The sequence below is a fragment of the Drosophila melanogaster genome, chromosome X (assembly GCF_000001215.4).
Source record: "Drosophila melanogaster chromosome X".
In the NCBI taxonomy this organism is placed as follows: Eukaryota; Metazoa; Arthropoda; class Insecta; order Diptera; family Drosophilidae; genus Drosophila; species Drosophila melanogaster.
In genome coordinates this window covers 4,540,809-4,562,240 of record NC_004354.4, presented here as the reverse complement: position 1 = coordinate 4,562,240, position 21,432 = coordinate 4,540,809, and the positions used below count along the sequence as shown (strand labels likewise).

The 21,432-nt window shown below is 44.9% G+C and overlaps 8 protein-coding genes and 1 long non-coding RNA gene across 12 annotated transcripts in view; 4 read left to right on the top strand and 5 right to left on the bottom strand.

Annotated features, from left to right (window-relative positions):
* lncRNA:CR32773 (long non-coding RNA:CR32773) overlaps nt 1-21,432 on the top strand; it is a 223,710-nt gene that overhangs the window by 49,145 nt on the left and 153,133 nt on the right. The window lies entirely within an intron of this gene.
* On the bottom strand, nt 1,924-4,169 carry CG3546 (uncharacterized protein). Its single transcript, NM_131944.2, has one exon. It carries the CDS (start codon nt 4,129-4,131, stop codon nt 2,239-2,241), a length of 1,893 nt encoding a protein of 630 aa, NP_572172.1. The 5' UTR covers nt 4,132-4,169; the 3' UTR covers nt 1,924-2,238.
* On the top strand, nt 7,843-9,124 carry CG11444 (uncharacterized protein). 2 transcript variants are annotated; one of them, NM_001297934.1, is made up of 1 exon: nt 7,843-9,124. In NM_001297934.1, exon 1 carries the CDS (start codon nt 8,259-8,261, stop codon nt 8,904-8,906), a length of 648 nt encoding a protein of 215 aa, NP_001284863.1. In that variant the 5' UTR covers nt 7,843-8,258; the 3' UTR covers nt 8,907-9,124. The 2 variants fall into 2 exon arrangements, with proteins under 2 accessions (NP_001284863.1, NP_572171.1); NM_131943.5 differs by having other exon boundaries at nt 8,044-9,124.
* CG3527 (uncharacterized protein) lies at nt 9,235-10,268 on the bottom strand. The gene is made up of 2 exons (NM_131942.3): nt 9,998-10,268; nt 9,235-9,933 (listed from the first exon to the last, which is right to left on the bottom strand). Exons 1-2 carry the CDS (start codon nt 10,163-10,165, stop codon nt 9,343-9,345), a joined length of 759 nt encoding a protein of 252 aa, NP_572170.1. The 5' UTR covers nt 10,166-10,268; the 3' UTR covers nt 9,235-9,342.
* Nucleotides 10,363-12,358, top strand: CG11436 (uncharacterized protein). Its single transcript, NM_131941.4, has one exon. The coding sequence runs from the start codon at nt 10,434-10,436 to the stop codon at nt 11,829-11,831; it is 1,398 nt and encodes a 465-aa protein (NP_572169.1). The 5' UTR covers nt 10,363-10,433; the 3' UTR covers nt 11,832-12,358.
* CG15912 (uncharacterized protein) lies at nt 12,284-13,171 on the bottom strand. The gene has a single exon (NM_131940.2). It carries the CDS (start codon nt 13,165-13,167, stop codon nt 12,427-12,429), a length of 741 nt encoding a protein of 246 aa, NP_572168.1. The 5' UTR covers nt 13,168-13,171; the 3' UTR covers nt 12,284-12,426.
* Usf lies at nt 13,447-17,624 on the top strand. 2 transcript variants are annotated; one of them, NM_167010.3, is made up of 2 exons: nt 13,447-14,855; nt 15,417-17,624. In NM_167010.3, the coding sequence occupies exons 1-2, from the start codon at nt 13,813-13,815 to the stop codon at nt 15,685-15,687; spliced, it is 1,314 nt and encodes a 437-aa protein (NP_726931.2). In that variant the 5' UTR covers nt 13,447-13,812; the 3' UTR covers nt 15,688-17,624. The 2 variants fall into 2 exon arrangements, with proteins under 2 accessions (NP_726931.2, NP_572167.3); NM_131939.6 differs by having other exon boundaries at nt 15,417-16,961.
* On the bottom strand, nt 17,744-19,611 carry CG3568 (uncharacterized protein). Its single transcript, NM_131938.2, has 4 exons — nt 19,329-19,611; nt 19,119-19,263; nt 18,065-19,065; nt 17,744-18,007 (listed from the first exon to the last, which is right to left on the bottom strand). The coding sequence occupies exons 1-4, from the start codon at nt 19,536-19,538 to the stop codon at nt 17,837-17,839; spliced, it is 1,527 nt and encodes a 508-aa protein (NP_572166.1). The 5' UTR covers nt 19,539-19,611; the 3' UTR covers nt 17,744-17,836.
* Nucleotides 19,735-21,333, bottom strand: CHOp24. 2 transcript variants are annotated; one of them, NM_001297933.1, is made up of 3 exons: nt 21,097-21,333; nt 20,690-21,024; nt 19,735-20,334 (listed from the first exon to the last, which is right to left on the bottom strand). In NM_001297933.1, exons 1-3 carry the CDS (start codon nt 21,236-21,238, stop codon nt 20,185-20,187), a joined length of 627 nt encoding a protein of 208 aa, NP_001284862.1. In that variant the 5' UTR covers nt 21,239-21,333; the 3' UTR covers nt 19,735-20,184. The 2 variants fall into 2 exon arrangements, with proteins under 2 accessions (NP_001284862.1, NP_572165.1); NM_131937.4 differs by having other exon boundaries at nt 19,803-20,334.

Here is a 21,432-nt window from a genome sequence, read left to right as displayed (position 1 = left end):
AGGTCTCGAGGATCGAGGATCGAGGATCCCGATTCCCCTGCCCATTCCATGGTTAAAAAAAAAAGGGATCATCATCAGCCAAAACATCTGTCCCGGCAATCTGTTGTTGATCCGCGGCGTCTCACACCTTGACAGAAGTTTGTGTCGAAAAGGAGTGGGAAGTGAGAAATACATTGAGGGAAATGGGATCGAACTGTATTGTCTATATATGTGTATTTTGTAAAAAGTTTTTACATTTATTTCTCTCTGTGTGACTACATTACATATTTAACGAGTGAAAGAGATATGAACTAGAAAGGACGGGCCACTAAGTGTCCATAAATCAGTGGGGCAACACACAACAGCTGCTTTCGTTTCAAGGATCCAAAAATCAAGGATCTCAATTCAATGTTATGTTTTATAGTTAGTACTAGAAACGTGAAATAAAGTTGCGAAAGTCGCACGATATCAATAACGCAACCCCTCAAAGTGGCGCAAAAAATAGAACCTCCCCTTTTCGAAGAAAACAAAGAATCGTGAGAAAAGCAAAGCAAATCGAAACAACTAGAATAAATAGAAATTGAAAAGTTTACATAGAAAAGTGAGCCTAGTAACAATCTAAGCTATCCGAAAAAGTATTCACTTAAAGGTGGTACCAATCTCAACCGAATGCCATCTACATGTATGTAGGTTGAGCTATTGTTTCACTAGTTTTTTAGTGGCTCTTTCCCCAGAGAATCGGTTTAACCACTAATGTTATGTGCCTATGACTTTGCATGTCTGCCCATATAGTCTATATGGTATATACTCGTACAAGAGATTAGAGAGCCCTTCATTCCTGGGTTGCTTTCGTTTTATGACCATCGCTCGGAGTTGTATCCCCAGATCCCCAAACTGCCGCACGATGACTTGCTAAAAGCGGACATTGTTGATTCGTCCAGAGTTCGGAGGGAAAAGCGTGCTGTGGGATGGTGGGTGGCGACACCAGAGTCCACCTCCCGGACACACCCACTGGGAAACACTGTCCTGCCGCCACGTCAAAGAACGCCCCCCCCCCCCATCCACACTCCTTACCAACCGATTTCTACTGAGGTCCTGTGTGCGCACGTTTTTTATTTGTCCAACAAACAAAAACAACACAAAGGGAACTACACAAACTTTCCAACTTTCCACTTTCCCAGTGGGCGGAAGCCAAACCATCGCGGGTAATCTTCTGCGCGAGTATGGGTTTTGTATCTTGCGGATACCTTTGTTGCACGAATATACATACATATATATATATACATATATAGATATGTATTGTATATGTCTGTATATATGTAAAAGCACAGCTGCCTGGCTGCTGCTGCTGGACACGGAAATATCGATCCAAAGTATCGCAATGAGTCACTATGAGTGCTCACATTTAGGCACTGACAGAAAATTACGACCAACAAGTGGGATTAACTACTTCAAGAACTAGATGAACTCTTGCGTAACAGTTTTACATTATTTTCAAGATAAATTTTAAGATCACCTATTCTTTAAAATGAGACACAAAGTGTGTTCTTTTTTTTTTGGGACAGTGTGTTGCGCGATTTGAGTTGAAAGAGAGAGCGCCATCTACTGGCGGAAGACATAAAACGTGCCCTGGTCCGCAACCCTTTTCGCCGGTCCTTTGCCCCGGAATTGTTTGGCCTGTGCAGTGAGGCATATATCCGGAGTTTCTGCGTCCCGCTTCTCGCTTCTCGATTCTCGTTTCTCCTCTCGGGGGTGATTTCAACTTTGTCCTGGACAAAATGTAACCAACAGAGGAGGCTTTTACACTCGAAGAAAGTTGATGGCCTGTACGAGAATGTGAAAGAAATATTTCAAGACGGTAGCATAATGGTGATTGTTTTCCAAACATAAATTCCGTGTATGCAACAAATCAGCTAATTTTTTCAGCAAAGCTTCATCTGCTTTATTTACGAAATTTGGCACAGTGCAGCTGATGGTTTTCACGGGGCGACAGATTCAGGTTACACACCTGTTCTTTTCTCTTCTGACCTGTCCTGCGACCAGCCATTCCTGCAATGCCGCCAGCCACCCTCCTGTGGGCAGAAATCAATAAACCCAAATGCAACGCCCCCCAAATAAGTTGTCCACACACAAGACGGCTCTCTAAAATTAAACTTTCAACGCGTTCAATCATACAAAAAAAAAAAAATTGATGGTTTTCATTACAATAAATAAATAAATAGGCAAAAAAAAAATTGAGGACTTATGGGGAATGGTCATCTAGGACACGAAACGCAAATTGGTGCGCTTTCGTCCGCCGAATTCGCCAAAGTTGCGACGAACGGCCTGAAGAACCGCCTGCTGGGCGACGGGATCCGTTTGGGATTCTTCGGAAGAGACAACAGTGGATTCCGCACTGGGCTTCGAATCCGATTGGCGACCCAGGATATTCCAGAAGGGACGCGGCGTGGTGGTGGTCGTCACTGGATCCTTGTTGATGTAAATGCAGTTGATGATGGGCTCGTCGCCGTAGAATTGACGATTCTTGTTGCGCAATCGGCGGCGTTGTTGTTGCTGCTGCTGGCGGCGTCTCTTCTGCTGTTGCTGCTGGCGACGGCGCTTTTGCTGCTGTTGCGTTTTGCGGCGACGTTGCTGCTGCAACTGCTGCTGCTGCGGACGACGGCGACGGTAGCCACCAATGGAGGAACTGCTGCTGGGTCGGCGACGCTTGTTGCTGCTGCTGATGATGCTGCTGCTGCTGCTGCTGCTGCTGCTCGACTGCTTCTTCTTCTTCTTGGTCCTGCGCTGGCTAAGACTGCTGCTGCTGCTGCTGCTAGGCTTCTTCTTCTTCTTCTTGTTCTTCTTCTTGTCCGAAGAATTGCTACCCGATGATGAAACACTGCTGGAGGATGCAGCGACATTGCTGCTACTTGTGGCCGAAGAAGCAACGGCTGATTGTTCCATAGCCACTGGCTTCTTGATCACTTCCACGGGAGTAAGCTGTTCCATCTCCTGCTGATTTGGATTCTCCTCTGGCTTCTTCTTCTTTTGATCCTTATCCTGCTTCTTTTTCTGATCTTTATCCTGCTGCTGCGGCTTTTTCTTTTGCTTCGCAGGCTGCTCGTCATCTTGAGCCTGTTGCTTGCGTTTCTTCTGCTGCTGTCGCTTGTTCTTCTGTTGCTGATTCTTGTTCTTCTGTTTCTGTTTCTGTTTCTGGTTCTTCTTGTTCTTGTTCTTCTGATTGGGCCGCTTATTGACAGCGGGAAGAATATCGCTGTCATCATCACCGGTTACCCAACTGGCTATCGTAGAGACGGGCTGGTCCTCGCTGATGATCTCCTCCTCGAAAACACCCAGGCCATTAAAGCCGGGCTGATCTCTGTAGTAGCCATTGCCGCCGCCGTAGTAAAAATCATCGTAGTCCTCTTCGTCATAGTCGTCCTCATCGTAGTCATCATCCTCATGCTGGTCCACCACCTCCCAAGGCTGAACGAACGGATAGAAGCTAACGCCGGCTGACTGGTGAACAACATCCGATTGAACGGGCTTCAGCTCGAAGACGGCATGGGTATCGGGATTGACTTTGGGCGGCTGATGCGATTGGACCACCACGATGCCAGCATCCTCGGCCACATTGGCATGACTGGCTGCATTGGCGACCACACTGACTCCCTGATTCAGATGGGCAGCAGTGGACTGGCTTTGCAGGGGCAAAGCCAAGGCAGCGGGCACAAAGTTGGACTGATTTCTGGAAGACTGATCGTCGCCATCATCGTCCTCCTCGTCGTCATCGTCGTTGTCATCGTTCTGCACATCACCCTGGGGCAGAGGCGACTCCAAGTGGACTCCAGTGAGGGCGACATAACGTCTATTGCTATTGCTATTGCTCTCCACCTCCTGCAGAACAGCTCCTCCCTCACGATGTTCCTTCGCCGGCAGACTCTCCACCTTCAGGGGTTGCGAACTAACCGACAGAGCTGCCGATCCTGATCCTGATCCAGATCCTGCTGCACGACCCGAACGCTTCCTTCTCGTGACCACACACTGCGACTGACTGCCATCGCCCTTCAATTGGCGACCCTGAATATAGAATCGCTTCAGCTCGTACTCATCGCCATTTTCGTCCACCTCGATCATGGTCTCTCCAGCGACCCTGGTGGCCACCAGGCACATCCCGAGAGCCAATAAAGCCCAGACACAGCCGTTCCTCATCTCGTCTAAAACTGAGCTAGCCGACGATCGGCAACCGGCTTATATTAGCTCGCACCACACGGACCTATTGACCCACGGCTAATTGCCAAAAAAAAAATATATATATATGCTAGCTAGTCCATTTGGCCAGATCGAGCAGTTTAGCTCAGCGTAGTAGCTTAGCTACCCAGTTGACCGAAAGCTACGGTTTCCTACGAACCCGAGGGCTCTGAATTATTCATCAGCTCAGCATCGCAGCTTGGCTAGCATCGTTGGGCTTTCTTCTTCCGAGAACCCGTTTTATTACTATTTCTTCTTTGACTTTCTGTCGGGGTCAATGGATCGACCGATCATTAATAACCCCGAATCGATGCGGATGAAAGTTTCTGCCAAAAGGGCCATTTGTGGGTCATCTAGGTTGCGATCATTTTGCACAAAGAAAAAAACTAGCTAAATTTAGCCACACCTTTATACATATGTACGTACATAATTGGAATGTAATTCAAGAATTTTGTAATTCATTTTTTTTTTTTTTGTATGAAAAGGTCAAGAGGTAAACTTTATGCCCAGTATAAAGTCCTAATATATGTAAATAAGTCCTAAATTTCTTGGGATTTTTTTCTCTCTGTATGAATTTCAACCCTTTTTGGGAGTGGAAAGTTGAACATGGGGACCGTGTCCAATGTCGCAGCTCGTAAAAATAGTTCTGGTGACTCTATTGACTAAATTTAAACCAGACACATTCCTCTCCACAATTGAGTTGTGCTAAAGATTTATTTTGACCAAAGAGATGATTTATCCGACAGTTGGCACAAAGAGCAGATAACGAACAAAGGGACTGGTGTGGCATTTCTAGATATTCCGAAACGAAAGGTTAGCTCAGCACACGTGGTGCGAAAGTTCAATGTTGTAGTTGCAACATTAAATACCAACCAAGTTTGCCATATTAAATACCCTCATTCTTAAGTCATCTTTCATATGCTCAGATAAAAACATAGTACCGCATTTCGACAAAAGAGTATAGAAAGCGAAATTGACCTTTGATGGAATAAGCGAAGAAACAACGATGGGAAAGCAGATTTCTTAGCGGGATTAAAGTTTCTTTGATGCTGCTGAGCCAAAAACGAAATTAATTTATTGAATTCGTTTTCGAGATTTTTTTTTTCTACCTAAAATGTACCGAAAAAGAGACATTTAGCGAAATTGGCCAACAAAAGCCAATAAACATTCCAAATCACAGTTTGTTTCTGTTTTTTTTTTTTGTTTTTTTTGTTTTTAGTTGAGCCCGCCGACTAACTTAAGTCAGTTGGACCAAGTCAAACGCATTTTCAACGGGGACACACTCCGAGCTGCGGCCATTTATTGTCCACTCTGTGTGAATGCTAATGAAGCATCGTAAATTTCCAGAGCCAAGAGGAGTGAAGCAGCCCGCGGGCCAAATAGTTGGGTGTGATCCAGGTCCGCCGAAGAATCCAAGATGGATTTTGGCATTGGTGGTGGAGAGATGGCAGCTGAAATGCTCTCTCTCTCTAGCCGCTTGAGATAATTATTCTACATTTATTTTATTTTTAAGAAAATCCATTTAGAAGGTGCTACATTGTTAGGACATTAAGTAATGCCTGGTTCGAAATCAATGGGCTTAAGACTGAAGAGATGTGGCCAACTGTGGAGATAAATAAGTGTTGCCTTTTGTGCATAGTAATTGCGAAAAAAAAAGTACAGTAAGCACTGGCAGAGCCTGCAGCAGCACATATTTGTATGTCGCGCACGTTCTTTAAGTAGCAGCAGCAGCAGCAGCAGCAGCAGCAGCAACATCAACGGGCAACACCAGCAGCAGCAACAGTAGCAGTAACAAGTAAGAACACACCTTGTTCTTGTACTGATATCAAGTGCTGATTACTGATTACACACGCAGACAAATGGAAACTAAGGCAATATGATGGGGGAAGCGACGCCCGATCGACAACCAAATCGGAGTTCACCAAACGATATTAGACGGGAATTTGTTTCGTTTCTTTTCGATTTTGTACTCTGTGCGCTCTGTTTTTTTTTTTTTTATCACAATCAGCCTCAGCAACCAACGCAATCTGTCATCGACCCATTTGTGGCGAGACATCACAGTGCCTGCTCTACTATACATATGTACATTTGTACACACATGGTATGTACATATGTATGTACATGTGCATATACCACGATCGTATCGGGAATCAGAGCACAGTGAAGTCGAGTGCCGAATGTCGGGAGAAGTGTCCATTGTCCATTGTCCACTGTGCACAGTGACTGCAAAAAGTTGAGCAAGAAAAAAAATGAATATAAGTTAATGCTCTTCTTTTTCATAGTTATACAAATTGTTCTATGCCGAAATTACAATTATATCATAAGGTGTTTACAACGCGGGGGCAACTTCCCCATCGCTAGTGTGCAAACATCCCGCACCCACACGCCTACGAAAACCTGGCCCACCTGCAACACAACAACACACACACACACACACACACACACATGCATAGATATATAGTAGATATACGTTTATACGCCATCCGATCTGAGTGATCGTATAAAAAAAAAAAAAACTGACGCACGCAGCAAGAAAGTGCGTATACGCAATTAGAATTCCATTAACTAATTTCTTCTCATTTGCATGGCGCACTTTCTAAGTGCATAAGCAGCATCTTGCCGCTGTAATAGCAATAAATAAAAGAACTTTCATTTAAATTTATTCACTTAACAATCGGGGGAAATGAAGAGCGGGCGAGAAGAACAGCATTTACGATGAATTTTTGAATATTTGTTTGCCGCTTTCGTGGCGAGCACACATGGAATTCATAATTAATTCGTGCATTAAATTTTCGAGTATATTATATTTGGTTATATTTCTGGCTCTTTTTTTATTGTTTTTTTTTTTTGTGTTTTTTTTTTCTTGCCGGCCAAAATCAATAAGTTGTACATATGTGAGAGTTTCCGTTAATGAGATGCATGATATCGAGGAATGTGCGCTGACACAAATATGCAAAACGATTTTCGTTTATTTCTGGTTATTAATGCCGCATTATTCGCTTGCAACTTGTGGCGGGCGGCCAGTGAAAAGCGAAGAAAAACTGGTTTTCCGGCAAATCACAGCAGCAGACCAATGCCAGTGCGACTCATTTATATACACACAAACATACATACATACATAATCACGTTTTCCTGCATCTCGAGATTCTGTGCAGCTGCAGTTGCAGTTGCAGCGAATCGACAAAATGGCGGTTTCAAAAAAGAAACCAATCAGTGAGTAAAAGTAAAATCGGTTTTTCTTCTTTCAATCGATGGTGTTGACCCAATAAAAAGAAAAGAGTGGAATATGTACCACTAATTTATGGTTTGCCATCGCCCAAATGAGAATTCCCAACACGTGTGCCTTATTTATTTCAATTTTAAGCAGTTTTCCGTTTTTTTTTCTTATAAAAGCCGCAAAGAGCACACTTCCAAAATCGGGATATTTTTTAGTGAGATTATATACAGATAGATAGCAGGTGAAGGGCAAGGAAATTATATATGTATTTAATTTCCAATGTATACAAATATTTTATATTTTAGAATTACAATGATAAACAAAAAATCATAAAACTAAAGAGTTTATCCCAAAGTTACTTGCAATGCTCAGAAACTACGCTAAGTAGGCTCCTATTCAAAGTGCTAGTCAAGCGAAGTGAGCAAAAAAAAAAAAAAATAAGCAAATTCAAAAAATTAAACAACCAAAGACATTTTCGAATTTCCCGCTTTGTTTTGAAACGGTTATGGAAGCGGTTAATTACCGAGTACAGCAAACTTGAACACTTGAGGGCGCCAGGCGTGATACGGTATTACCATTCGTGTTATTTATGCGGTATTACTATGCAGTGAATGCACGGGCGCACTTTTGACCGGCACTGTACAACACTGTGAATAGTGCAAAAAAATTTTTTACAACGTGATTAAATATAGATAATTTTCGAAACATAAACGGACCGTAAGAATCCGTTAACGTAGCCAGAGTAAAAGCTCTAGATACAAGCACATCGGACATACAGGAGGAGAGACCTGCGAATACCCGGGAAACCGTAAGGATCAGTCCATAAATCATCATGCCACGAGGAAAGTTCGTCAACCACAAAGGTCGCAGTCGCCATTTCACATCTCCCGAGGAACTGCAACAGGAATCGGAGGAGGATAGCGACCAGACCAGCGGCTCGGGATCAGATAGCGACGATAAAGACGCTGCCGGCGGCAAAGCCAGTTCCTCTGCGTCCAAAGCCAAGGCACCCGCCACACGTAAAGCGCCCGTGAATCGCAATCAAAAGTCTCGATCAGCGGCGGGCGCCGGTGCGGCAAGTTCCTCGGAATCGGAGTCTGGCGAGGATTCCGACGATGACTCCGAAGCGGAAGCGCGCGATGCCAAGAAGGGCGTGGCCTCACTCATCGAAATCGAGAATCCCAACCGGGTGACCAAGAAGGCCACACAAAAGCTATCGGCCATCAAGCTGGACGACGGGCCAGCCGGTGCCGGCGGTAATCCCAAGCCGGAGCTTTCTCGCCGCGAACGCGAACAGATCGAAAAGCAGAGAGCGCGCCAGCGTTACGAGAAACTCCATGCTGCTGGTAAAACCACCGAGGCTAAGGCCGATCTGGCCAGATTGGCTTTGATCCGGCAGCAGCGCGAGGAGGCGGCCGCCAAGCGGGAGGCGGAAAAGAAGGCAGCCGATGTGGGCACCAAAAAGCCGGGTGCCAAGTAGATAATCCATCCCTTTTGAAACCTTCCCTTTCCCATGTGGGATTTAATAGAGCTCTCAATCGTGCAACGTATACAAAATTCGCAATAATCCTTTTGATGAACAGTGCAATTAGTTAAGCATAAATTACCGCAAACATACCTTCAAAATTATGCAAGTTTTCTAAGCCTATCTTTTGTAACTGCAATTAACATAAATAAACCAACTAATTGTAAAAACAGAGAAAGTGCGTGTGTTTCGTGATGATTAATTAGGATCCCAGATTATATTATAACTATATATATAAGCGTCTTTGTATGTTCTAAACTTTAAGAAAGATGAAAATAGTATTCTGGTCTGGATATTCCACCAAATTTTAATGGAAGGCAATCAAAAGAATAATATGTAGACTAACTACTAGCTATGACTAAACTAAGAAAAACAATGCTTTGGACTTGGATTATACCACGCCCCAAACCTCCTCGAAGGCGGAACAGATTTTGGAGCACGCGATGGCCGCCGAAAGTGGATAGTTGCTAATGGAGAACAGCTCCTCCGTGTAGTCCGTTTTGAGAACGCCATGTGCGAAGGCTCCAATAACGATGACCACCGGCTCATCATAGCTGGCCGACGTCTCGTCACCATGTGGCACCAGATCCCGGCAATTGGGCAATAGTTTGCCAGAGAAGCTCATGGCGTACTTCTTGCAACCGACCGGCACATGATCCGTAATCGGATTCTTAATGACACTCATCAGACGACGTGAGGAGTCATTGGCGCGAATTTGGAACTTGTGCAGCAATTGCACCATTAGGCCAGCAAAGCGTTTAAATGTCCTCGGGATGCGCGTCTGGGGATTGATTTCGATAAGCACATTATGCTCGGTGCGCACAAAGACCTGAAGCAGACCGGCCCGGTTCAGTGGCGAATCGAAGAGCATCAACAGGCACTGGTGGGTGATGTCCGGACGACAGGAGCCGGGATCTCTTTGGTTTTTGCGCATAATTCCCGCGTGATCGTCGCAGTTCAGCAGCTCGAAAGTGTTGTGCACCTGCAGCAATGGAAATATGTATTTATATATATATATATATATGTATGGAAGGATGATGACCCACCTTCACCGTCTCCAGTTGGGCTCCTTCCAAAACGATGATCAGCCGCTTTTCGGTGGCATTCAGATGGAGCACCTTGAATTGCTTCTTGTCCAGATCGAACTCCGGATCGTCCGCCTTGCGACCGACAAACTTACGCTTCCTATTGATCGCCTTGCCCTGACCGCCCATATCGTAAAAGTAGTTGTATATGGTTAAAAACAATTCCGAAATTATTCTTAAGAAATCCGCACGTTTTTCGAAATGCACAAGTTCAGTATGACCTTGTTGCGGGCTCCCTTAAATACCCAACTTAAATAGTATGGCATATGTTTTTCAGTATTAAAAACAACGAATGCATTTGCTTGGGTCTGGTCACACGACGGCGAGTTTGTTTATTTTTTGTTTGCATTTGGATTACCGGATCCTTGTCGTCCTCCTGGTTTTGCAATCCTACAAGATGCGCCTGTGCCCGCTGGCGTTCGCCGTGCTGCTTGGCCTTTTTCACCTGATCCAGGCCTGCAATCATTGGGTTCTTCGCGAGGAGCAGATCGTGCCCAAACTGGACTCTCCATTCCACATGCGTGAACCCCACAATCTGGCGGCATTTCTCAAGCAGATCAGGTACAGTGAGTATGTGGAGCGCTCCTATCTGGATCTGCTGCGCAAGCGGGAACAGATTGTGGAGCACCTACGATTTTCGATGCGTTTCGGTGAGGATCTGGCCGAGCAGGCCAAGTGCGCCATGGACTACTACATGCTGGAGAAGCGAATGTCTTACCTGAAAATTACGCCAGAGCAGTTGAAAAGGATTAATCTTCCGGACCAGAGGCAATTGCACATACAGAAGAGCGCATCCTCGATGGGAATGGAGCCGATATGCAGCGATTACCATCGATTAAGCGTGGGTCCAGCCACCTATGATCATCTGGAGAGTTTTCGGCCCGAGGTCCTGGCCGCTGCCTTTCTGGAGCGCGAGCATGACACCAATGTGGGCATGGCCACCGTGGAATTGACCCGGCGATTTGCGGTGGACGGATTGCAGCATCATCCGGCCTCCTGGAAGTTCCACACCCTAAGCTCGTACTATTGGCGCATGCGAGGAAATGCCCGGGAAGCCCTGCCCTGTGCCAGATTGGCTGCCTTGCTGGCTCCGCCGATCTTTAAGGATATACCCCTGCTGAGTCTGGGTACCATACTCTTTCGAATGGGTCGACTGGCCGATGCCGATCTGATATTGACCGCTGCGGTGGAACATGCTCCTAATGTGGCCGAGAATCATGTGGTCCTGGCCTCTGCACTGGCCATGAAACACGACTTTAATCGATCACTGCAGCACTTCGACGAAGCCGAGCGACTGGATCCCAGCACATTGCCGAGAACACAGCAGGTGCGAAACTTTATAAGTTGCCTAGAGAACCTAACGAAGAAAACCTCCAAGATGTATAGCTATGTGAAGTACATGCAGAACGAGGTGAAGGAGTTCAAGAAGCTGAAGCATCACATCTCTCAGAATCACGAGAGATTGATCCAACAGCAGCTGCCATTGGGAGCGAGACGTCTGCTTGGCCTGGACGCCAAAACCAACAACGATGATCTCCATCGAAGGGGTCAATACTGCAGCACGAGGACGCCGAATGGTTCAGATGAACCGGTGTTGTTTTGTGACTTCTATTCGGACATGCAAATGCGATTGGAGAGCAAGGATGTGGACATTGATGTGCTGGAACGGGATCTAAAGGCCAATACGGATGCGGTCATTCGCCAGGTGTCCACCGAAATCCGGAAACAGTTCAATTTGGAGCAGCTTAAGGCGGCCAAGGCCCAAATGCCTGCGAAGGCGACAAAGGCTACATAGTAATGATTGCCATTACAAACAGATGGACTGGCACATTCCCTTCACAAAGCAACCAAATATTTTTGGTCACAAAATAGCTTGTACGATTAATCTGTTCTTAATTAGTATTTAGGTATGTGTGCAAGAGACGTGTGCGAGTGTGTGTGTGTGTGTGTATAGGATAAGTTTTCAGGTATAGTTTTATCAGGCTTTATACACGGAAATGTTCGAAAGGAGGAGGTTCTTTCGATGCATAATACAGCATCGTTATGTCACTTTAATTAATAATATCTTTTAATGAATATTTAAACAACGACTTTTTCACATTCGATAAGAAATAAGCTTTGAATTGTATTCAACTAAGAACTCTTTTGTTTATTTCTGTTTTCAGACAGCTTATTTTTATATTTGTTATATTATGTTTTATATTTGTCCAAAACCTCCTACCTCGAATTTCCCAAAAAAATATCATTAAGATCGCGTATTTATATTTACCACTAGTTTTACATTCAGTTATGTTATCTTAATGCAAAAAAAAAAGGAAATCTACAAAAATAACAACAGCCATTATCCAATCGAAGAACTGCAGGTTCCCGAGAGGAGTTTCTTTGGTGGATTACCATCGGATTGGTTGGGTTTTTAAGGCCTCCAACAGACTGGAAAGACTGGCAAAAGAATGGGGATTGTCAGCGTTGCTCACAAGCAAACCGCTCCAGCCGCAATTCCGGGCACCTTCATAGTCCATATCCAACTTGTTGCCAATGTGAAGGGCCTGCTCCGCTGGAATTTGCAATCTCTGCAGCGGAATTTCGAAGATACCGCGTTCGGGCTTCATAACACCGGCTTCGTAGGAAGTCAGAATGAAATCGAATTTGCCGGCAAAGCCCATGGCGTCCAGGACTTGTGGCAGTGACGAATCGAAATTGGAGATGATGCCCACACATTTGCCGGCATTTCGGACGTTCTGCACCAACTCCTGGGCACCATTCACGTGACTCCAACAGGCGCTGGTCCGAAAAACGGAAATTAGCCGCTGGCCGATCTTCTCCAGCTTCTCGGGCGCCAGACCGTGGTCCACGCAGCTAAAGGTTCGAGCCACCAGCTGAAGCCACCAACGCTGCCAATCCAATCCCGGCGAGTAACGGCCAAAGTTTGGATGTTCGCTGCTCATCGCCTTGAATTGCTGGCGAAAGCATTGTTCCAATCGGCGGCGATCCACTCCGGTGACCCCGAACTCCTCTGCCGTCTGATGGTACTGGCGAAGGGGATCCTCCAGGCGAAGCAGCGTGTCCGTTACATCGAAGGTCACCAGGCGAAAGCGTTTCAAATTCGCAACAAATTGCGAAGTCAACGACATTTTGGCCAACAGTGTGGTATTGTTTGTCCACTAGATATTACGTATATGCATTTGGTATATTTTAATTTTCGAAAAACCTCCAAAAACACATTTGCTTAGTTGAGAATCGTTTATTGAATTAAATGAAGATGCTTTTCTTCATTTTAAAGTTACAGATTTTCTACTTGTATGAAGAGTTTATTTTTTTTTTTGAATACAAACAATTATTTGGAAATGCCGCAAAAATACATTGCCTAAATTCTGGTATTTTTCGCAACAACTGTACTGTGTGTATTTGTCGGCATATATTTGCTGCCCGCCGGCGGGCACACTAAGCCAAACGAAAATAATTTTGTTACAAAAAAAATCAACAAATCGTATTGTTAAATGGCCGTGCGAACACGAACGACCATAAATCCGCCGCAGCGCTCGATTTCAAATCAAATCCTCGAGGCAGTCGGTAGTTAATAATACCGCAGAGCGGCCAGATCGGGGGATATCTACCATCCATATCCGTGTATCCTCCAACTAGAGATCGGAGCAAATAGTGGAGGAGATCCCGAATAGATCCGGAGTTACGTGATTCCCGGCGACACGGATACGATTCTGGCTGGGATTGGGCTATTGGAATTGGTGTACTGCTAACGGCGGATCATCGATGCAACAATGAATGTTCACAAGCGGCCACGTCTGAATATGGAATTCGGCTCCTCCACCAGCAATACCAACACTTCCACATCCCCGTCCTCCGTAAATATCAGCAATGCGAATCCAACAGCTGGACCTGGCCTCATGACCATTACCAATCACCACACCGCTGATTTGTCAGAGGCCCTGGTCCACAGTTCCTTTGCCAATGGTCAGCAAAGTCTGATTCTCACCAGCGACACGGGAAATCCGCTGATGAATAGCCAAGGTGCTCAGATATTTCTCACCATTTGCGGAGACGAGAACTCGGACGATTCGCAGGAGTACTATACGATTAAACAGGAACCGGGATGTGATCTAGATATCCATTCGCTGCTGCCTAGCAATTTGCAGCTGCCCAACAATCTGCAGCTGCCCACTGGCTGTGAGATATATTTGGTCAAGGAAACCGGCAGCTTAATGGGTGAGCCGCCGACGAAGGCGGCCATCAAGCTGGAACTAGATACGCTAAGCGAAAAGCCGCTCCTTCCATCTGTTACAACTTCCTCCAGCACACAGTCCGCGGTAATAACCGCCCAGACCGTGAATCCTCCCATTCCAGGTAACATCAACACCACCACCAGCACCACTAGCACCACCACCACCACCAGTGTCCTGTATGGCTCCCATGGCAATGGTCATGGCCATGGCCATGCTCACGCCCAAGCCCGATCCCAGCCAGAATCAGCTGGCCAAACACCATCCAGCAAACTGGAGGCGTACAAGAAACGCGATGATAAACGTCGTGCCACGCACAACGAGGTCGAACGCCGGCGCCGCGACAAGATCAACAGCTGGATCTTCAAGCTCAAGGAGATGCTGCCCAGTCTGAGCTCCAGCTCCAGTTTCAGCGAGGCCAGCACGAGTCCCAGCACCAGCGGAAGTACGAGTACCAACGGAAGTAGCCATTCCAAAGGCAATGCCAGCAGTTCCAGCGGACGAGCGCCGCCCAATGACTCCAAATCGCAGATCCTGATCAAGGCATGCGAGTACATCAAGAGCATGCAGGGCGAGATTGACACGTGAGTGGAGACGGGTTTGTAGGGGGGAAACCACTGAATCAGAAATCCACAAATATTGTCCGCTATAAGTTGCTGTACTACAGTTATATATACAGCTATATAACTTTTTTGACTTGTTAATGGTCTTAAAAAATGAGTTTGCTTATAGATCTTAATCAACTCCATTCGCTCAATTGAGCTTACATCATGTATCGATCGCATACGGTTAGGAATAAAGTTACCCAAAGGGCGGACACTTGATCTTTCCCACTTTTTCCGTAGAAATGCGTACTTAAAGTGCTGATATAGGGCTGGTGTTATCTTTTTGCAAAACAAAATCCCCATTTTGGAGCGGTTCTTTTTCGCCACTATCTCGTGCAATATGAGCTGGACTCTCGAATGTCCCTGTGTCACTCAAGTCTTGAACACAACACTCTCTCACACTGATCGAATGCGGTTTCCACCCAAACAAAACCCAACAAAATCATACAAAGCCAATCAAACACCTGATCCACCGATTCACCGATCACCAAACATAAACAAACCAATTACTCAACTTTGTCTATCCCCACCAATAAACAGGCTGCGCGACTGTCTAAGGGAGACGGATAGCCTAAGGGCCAGCAACCAGGCGCTGCGCGAGGAACTTGATCGCCTGAAGCGTCAGCAGCAGCTCCAGGAACGCTTCCACACGGCCGGCGGAAGATCGACGTTTAATGTTACCCTAAATTCGCTGAACAGTTCCGCGACCAGTGATCTATTCGAGGGAATCGATACGACACCCAATCTGGCCGCCGTCTCGTCGCTGGGATTCGGCAAGCGTGGCCTGCTGATCAGCGATTTTGATGAGTAAACAAAATCTGCCTGCGAAATAGGAGTGGATAGACAAAAAAAAAAAAAAAAAAAATAGAAATGAAAAACATATGGGTGGACCGATTGGGTTGCTGGTTACGGGAATAAACAAATATGGAGGCGGCGGATGGACAAGCCCTGGCGCCTTCAACAAACATATACGCCCATCCACCAAAGAATGACGTGCAACGTACACGCAACGCAACACACGCAGTACAATAAACGGACATGACGAGTGATTCCTTGTTATCGCCGCTCTGTTATATGTTATATAAGAAAAGCAGCATATATTACATATGTGTATCGATATGTGTATATGGTTATGTATATGGCTATGTATATGCATGTACATATATGCAGTCGAACTTGGGTGACTCAAGCCAAGTTGTTGGCCTAACCGCTTTGACAAAAAGCTGTTCTCAATTGAGTTTAATTAACGAGCCACGGCACAACACAGCTGCTTTTGTATGTTATATGTATCTGTTATTGGTATTATTCCTAACCAACCCCCCCCTCCAAAAAGTGAGCGCCCAAAAAGAAAAAAAACAAATCATGAAAATAACGATCGAACGAATTTTTGTACCACCCCCATGCCGCGATCATTATCATATTTTGTTTAGAGTCTTGGAATATTAGATCACAAACAAATATTGTTGATAAGAAGCTTTAAAGCACGTTCTGTTCTTCCATGTTTTTTTTTTTCGTATTACATTATGTTTAAGATATACGTAGGTATAGTTGTTTTGATTTGCGCAGCGAATCTAGAACTATAACTTAGCCATGTTTCAAACAAACTCTTTGTGTTCATTCAAGAGAATTCACTATGTATTCACTTTCAACAAGAGATTGTTGTATTTAAATCGAAATATGTTTTTCAAAAATATCAATATTGAAATATTAGCAAAGTACAGCGCAAGATAAGTATAAGTATAAGTAATTTCTTGCTGAAAGTGAAAGTGGAAACTGAAGTGGTTAACAAAGTTTTCGATTTGTTGTTATACAGGAAATTAGTTGTAAGTCTGAAGTTTGAGTAACAAAAGTTCGATTGCACAGATGTGAAATGATTTATGTTCTCGGATCCTCAAGCGGTTTGCCATCATTATATACAAACGTACATACATACCTATGAATTACCCAGAAATACAAGCCTAGAAAAAATCTAAAAGCGTTAACGATACCTACCTATTGCATATATACCTTTAACTAAATCATATTTGGAGCATGTTTGTGCTTGATTTTTCGATTTTATTGTACTGTTTCTCGGCACTAATTACCTACAAAAAAAAAAAAAATGTAACGAAAATATACTATATCTAGTTATATCGTATATATATTATATATATATATAAATATATATGGTCTATATATATATATAGAGAGAGAGAGAGAGAAAGAGCGAGAGGCAAGTGTACATACGTAGTGCAGTCGGTAGAACAGTGGGAATTCGAGCGAGATGCGGCTATATAATGCCGCACTGCTCGCCGGGGGCGTGTGCACCGTTACAGATAAAATGCTATTGTTGATAAAGAATAATATTATATTATATTATATTTGAGCATAATGTTGTTGTGAATGTTATATCACTGTTTTCGATATACGACGCTGTTTCAGAAGTATAAGTATACAGAACAGAAGTGTTTTAAATACGATTCATTTGTAATAATGAAAATGCCAAAAAAAAAAGCAAAAAAAAAAAAAAAGAAATCAAACACACCAACCACACCAAAATACAAACACACTAAGATTCAGGATTTTAAGATATAAGATGGGGTACTGGGAATTGGATTATTTAACCCATGGCCGAAAACGAAATGGGATCTTGTGTTACTTGTTGCTATCTATATGCAGTACATTACAATAATATCACATTTCTGTCATTTGACAGCTAATAATTCTATTCAATTTCAATAAACGAACTCAGTAATGGTTAACACACACAATCAATTTCTCATTCAATGGAATTGTTGGCATGCGGGCATTGATTCTTTAGAAGAATATGGTGGTTTGTTCGCACAGCTGGCTTTCCATGATTCCATAAGTTCATATGTTCATATGTACATATGTACATATGTACATATGTATCAGCAAAAAAGCTGATCTCTTTATTGTAATATATTTTAAGGATTACATAGTGCTTAGATACATTGTGTTTACACAATCAGTCGCCTAGCGTAGTCGCCTACATGGAGTAGTCCGTGTTCCACTGATGCAATGTGCAGATTGGCTCCGTTCATATAGTGCACATTAATGTGGGGATTTTGGAGTTCAGAGATTAAAGTGGAACAGGCTGCTGCTGGATCCCCAGTGCTGATTAGCATATTCTGTAGGGAAATAAGCATTACAAATTGTAAACCTTAGTAGAGTCACTTCTTGCATACCGCCCAAAATTCGTTGCCAGGCAGGGCATTTCCATCCCAGGCGTATGTCACCACGGGCAACATGTCCTCCGTTAGTTTGTCTCCGGGATTTCGGACCGAATTGCGAATGCGAATGCCACCCTGGGGATGTTTGTCCACGGGAATGATGGCTCCGTCATGCAAGCTGCCCACACATGCCAAATGAAACCATGAGAAGTGTACCACTCCGATGTGGCTTAGTCGTTCTCCAAGTGCCCGCAATCGTCCCTCAAAAGATTCAAGGAAGGTGCGCTCCTGCTGTCTAGCTGCCTTCCAAACGCCCAGTCCGATGCCGACCACATGGATATAGGCGGGCTTACCAGCCTTAAATGCTCTGTCCTGTGCCTCCAAGAGCAGGGTGTCGAAACTGATGGCATATCGCTTGCGCATTACCTGGTGATCGAAGATGCCCTGAGAAACCTCTTCGAAACGCGTAGTATCATACGGAGTGTCGGCGTAAATGAAGTCCCTGGGCTCCTCGTAGAACTCGCGCCAGATTCTGCGCAAATCTGATGCAGGTGTGACCGTCTCGCTGGATATCTGTTCCAAATCGAAACCGTAGCCATTGGCCTCAGTATTTTGGGTTTTAGTAATCATGATATCCTGGTACTCCATCACATCGGGACGCTCGAAACGAGCTCCAATTAGTCCAATCACAACGCCCTCCCGTTCGATAGTGTCCTTATTCTGCAGCACCTCACCCCCATTGACCCTACTGCCATTGTTAATGAACTCCGAGTGGCAGGACACGTAGAGCAGGGCGGACAGCTTGATCTCGTCGTAGCTGAGCACCGAGGTCAAAGTGAGGGGTTCCTTTTCGGCGGGCGTACCCACTGCCTCGAAGCCCTCGTTACCAATATTTCCCTGCATTGTACGGTAATAGTCGTTAGCGCCAAAGAACCACACACATCTCTTCGCCAGCAGGCGCTGCACAAGGTCAACCACAGTCATGTCCTTGTAGATGGCCTTCTCCTGCTCGCTGCCTGTAAAACGATGACCAGAAAATATAAATTCTTTCGATTGTGATTGTACCCACCGAACGTGAGCTTGTGCTCTAAGAAGCTGATAAAGAGTAGGAGGGTCCGTTCGTGAATCACCGGATAGGCGGATGCGATTTGTTCCCGTATGCGGTCACTTCGATCTTCCGGCTGTGCCTTCACTCGGCAGGAATCGATGCCAAACTAATGTGGGGGGATTATATCAATGTCAGAAGACAATTTTGCGAAACCAATTCCAATGAGTATACCTCGGCGGGAGACTGCTCCGAAATAGCTTTGAAATTATCGAGATCCACCGAAGCGTCCGGCTTTGCCATTTGGCCACATTCTTGAAGCATCCGCTGAGTGAAAGCATTTTCCGGCAGATTTGTACGTTTACCAGGCCATATGATAATAGATTTTCCGCACAAACATGCCAATTTGGGACGTTGGGAGAGCATATAAAGAAAAGATCTCATCGCACTTTTTGGAGTCACTTTTAGGAGTCCGGACAAAAAAGTTCGCCGCTGATAGGAATATATGTCAACTGTCACTGGACGATCCAGTGCTGCACACCGACGTCAGATTTAATAACTTATTTCCACTGTCACATTAACTACCCAACACTCAAAAAGATTTGAAACGAATTTAATATAGCTTCTGAAAAGTTGTTTTATTTCCATTCAGATATTTCGAAATTATTATAGAATCCATTTCCATTTCGAAGTTGCAAACAAACTTTTCTCTTGTCAACCTACATTTATTAGAAAACAAATGGTTCTTATCAATTTAGTTCGAAAGTTCACAAGTGTCTCTTCCCCCCTTGAATGTGTGTCTGAAAATATTTGCTGTTCTGTTTCCATTAAGAGATATTTGGTAATTAAAAAAAAATATATATATTAATTTCTCTAATATAGCAATCTCTGTTAATAATTCTCGAAACAGAAACATGATCGACATACTTTCAAGCACTAATTACTTTTTACAAGGTATTTTATTTAAATTACAAAAGGATGTTAATCATTTAAATTAAATCTGAGACTGCAACGCATTGCGCACACATTTCCCCCAGAGCTTCGTGTGCCGCCTTCCTTTGCTACTTCCATCCTGGTTTTCCGCTCGGGATTACACGACGCGCTTGACCTCGAAGAAGCGTTTCAGGTAGTACACCTGGCCCACTGTCATCAGGACCAGGACGAGGGCTTCGAAGGTGGACCACAGCACCACTCGCGAGTTGGTGTTCTCGTTCACCGAACGATGGATCTTGTCGCGCACCTGAGGGAGTAAAGAAATTGGAGGATTAGTCGTGGATTACTTCACAAATAATGTCAATACTGATTATAACCGATGGTGAAAACATGAGTGTTTGAAAATCGCTACTAGTTATTGTTTATGTGGCAGCTAGCAGCTCCATTCCCTCGAACAAGTCTACCGACTCCGCTCTTAAATCTTGCGACGTGGATCTGTACAAGTAATGCTGGAGGCATGCCAGACTATGTGGCAATAGTTACTCGATTGCTCCCATATTCCATGTACCCCTAATTCTGCTACATGTTAAACTCTTCCAAAACCCCCAATCATGATTATGTGGCAGCTGGATGCTCCATCTTCACCTCGTCTCTTCACTCACATGCATGTACTCCTGTTCGTGCTTGACACTGGTCAGCGTGCCGGAGAGCTCCCGAATCATGTCCTCCAGCTTGGTGTGGCCCACCTCCTCCTCGCCGGGTGCTCCGGGCGCACGTTGCGGTGCGTCACCCACGTCGATGGAGAACATGACCAGCTTGGGGGTCATGCTGCTGCGTTCGTTGTTGAAGCACACGGTGTAGGTTCCCTTGGCGGGGGCCACAAAGGTGTACTTGCCGGACGACTCCTTTTCGCTCTCGTGCATCACATGGTTATCCGGGCCGCTGATCTTGATGTCCACGTCTAGGAAGCCACCGTCGATCACCTCGAAGGTGACGCCTGTAAAGTCACCATCATTTTATCAGCATAGATCCCTTGTCAATTGACCGAAAATCCATATCGCTCACGTACCAAACTTGGTGCCGCCTTCGACGTTCTCGAAGAAGCACTCCTCATTGTGGGCGTCCACGCTGACGATGAAGGCGTGGCTGGTGCGGCACAGGATCAGCAGGCTGCCCACAAGGAGCAGCACCTTGGCGAGTGTCGATTCCATCGTTTGTCTTAGTACTTTTGGCCTGGTTTTAATCGCTATTAAACGCACTGCAGCCACGTAGTTGTAGTCGATTCGATATACTCCGATAGATGTAGACAAATAGGGCATATCGAAGAACAGCAGTTTCCGATAGATTCGGCATCGATAGGTGCACGCGACACGCGATACCGAATTTTTAACGGATCACTACAAAA

Bases quoted from the DNA above. Each gene is read 5' to 3' on its own strand.
- CG3546 (NM_131944.2), bottom strand. From the start codon at position 4,131: ATGTGCCTGGTGGCCACCAGGGTCGCTGGAGAGACCATGATCGAGGTG.
- CG11444 (NM_001297934.1), top strand. From the start codon at position 8,259: ATGCCACGAGGAAAGTTCGTCAACCACAAAGGTCGCAGTCGCCATTTC.
- CG3527 (NM_131942.3), bottom strand. From the start codon at position 10,165: ATGGGCGGTCAGGGCAAGGCGATCAATAGGAAGCGTAAGTTTGTCGGT. The intron at 9,934-9,997 runs GTGGGTCATCAT...CCATTGCTGCAG, and splicing joins CCCAACTGGAGACGGTGAAG to GTGCACAACACTTTCGAGCT.
- CG11436 (NM_131941.4), top strand. From the start codon at position 10,434: ATGCGCCTGTGCCCGCTGGCGTTCGCCGTGCTGCTTGGCCTTTTTCAC.
- CG15912 (NM_131940.2), bottom strand. From the start codon at position 13,167: ATGTCGTTGACTTCGCAATTTGTTGCGAATTTGAAACGCTTTCGCCTG.
- Usf (NM_167010.3), top strand. From the start codon at position 13,813: ATGAATGTTCACAAGCGGCCACGTCTGAATATGGAATTCGGCTCCTCC. The intron at 14,856-15,416 runs GTGAGTGGAGAC...ACCAATAAACAG, and splicing joins ATGCAGGGCGAGATTGACAC to GCTGCGCGACTGTCTAAGGG.
- CG3568 (NM_131938.2), bottom strand. From the start codon at position 19,538: ATGAGATCTTTTCTTTATATGCTCTCCCAACGTCCCAAATTGGCATGT. The intron at 19,066-19,118 runs GTGGGTACAATC...ATCGTTTTACAG, and splicing joins AGAGCACAAGCTCACGTTCG to GCAGCGAGCAGGAGAAGGCC. The intron at 18,008-18,064 runs GTATGCAAGAAG...ATTTCCCTACAG, and splicing joins CTGGCAACGAATTTTGGGCG to AATATGCTAATCAGCACTGG.
- CHOp24 (NM_001297933.1), bottom strand. From the start codon at position 21,238: ATGGAATCGACACTCGCCAAGGTGCTGCTCCTTGTGGGCAGCCTGCTG. The intron at 21,025-21,096 runs GTACGTGAGCGA...GTGACTTTACAG, and splicing joins CGAAGGCGGCACCAAGTTTG to GCGTCACCTTCGAGGTGATC. The intron at 20,335-20,689 runs GTGAGTGAAGAG...TTACTCCCTCAG, and splicing joins ACGAACAGGAGTACATGCAT to GTGCGCGACAAGATCCATCG.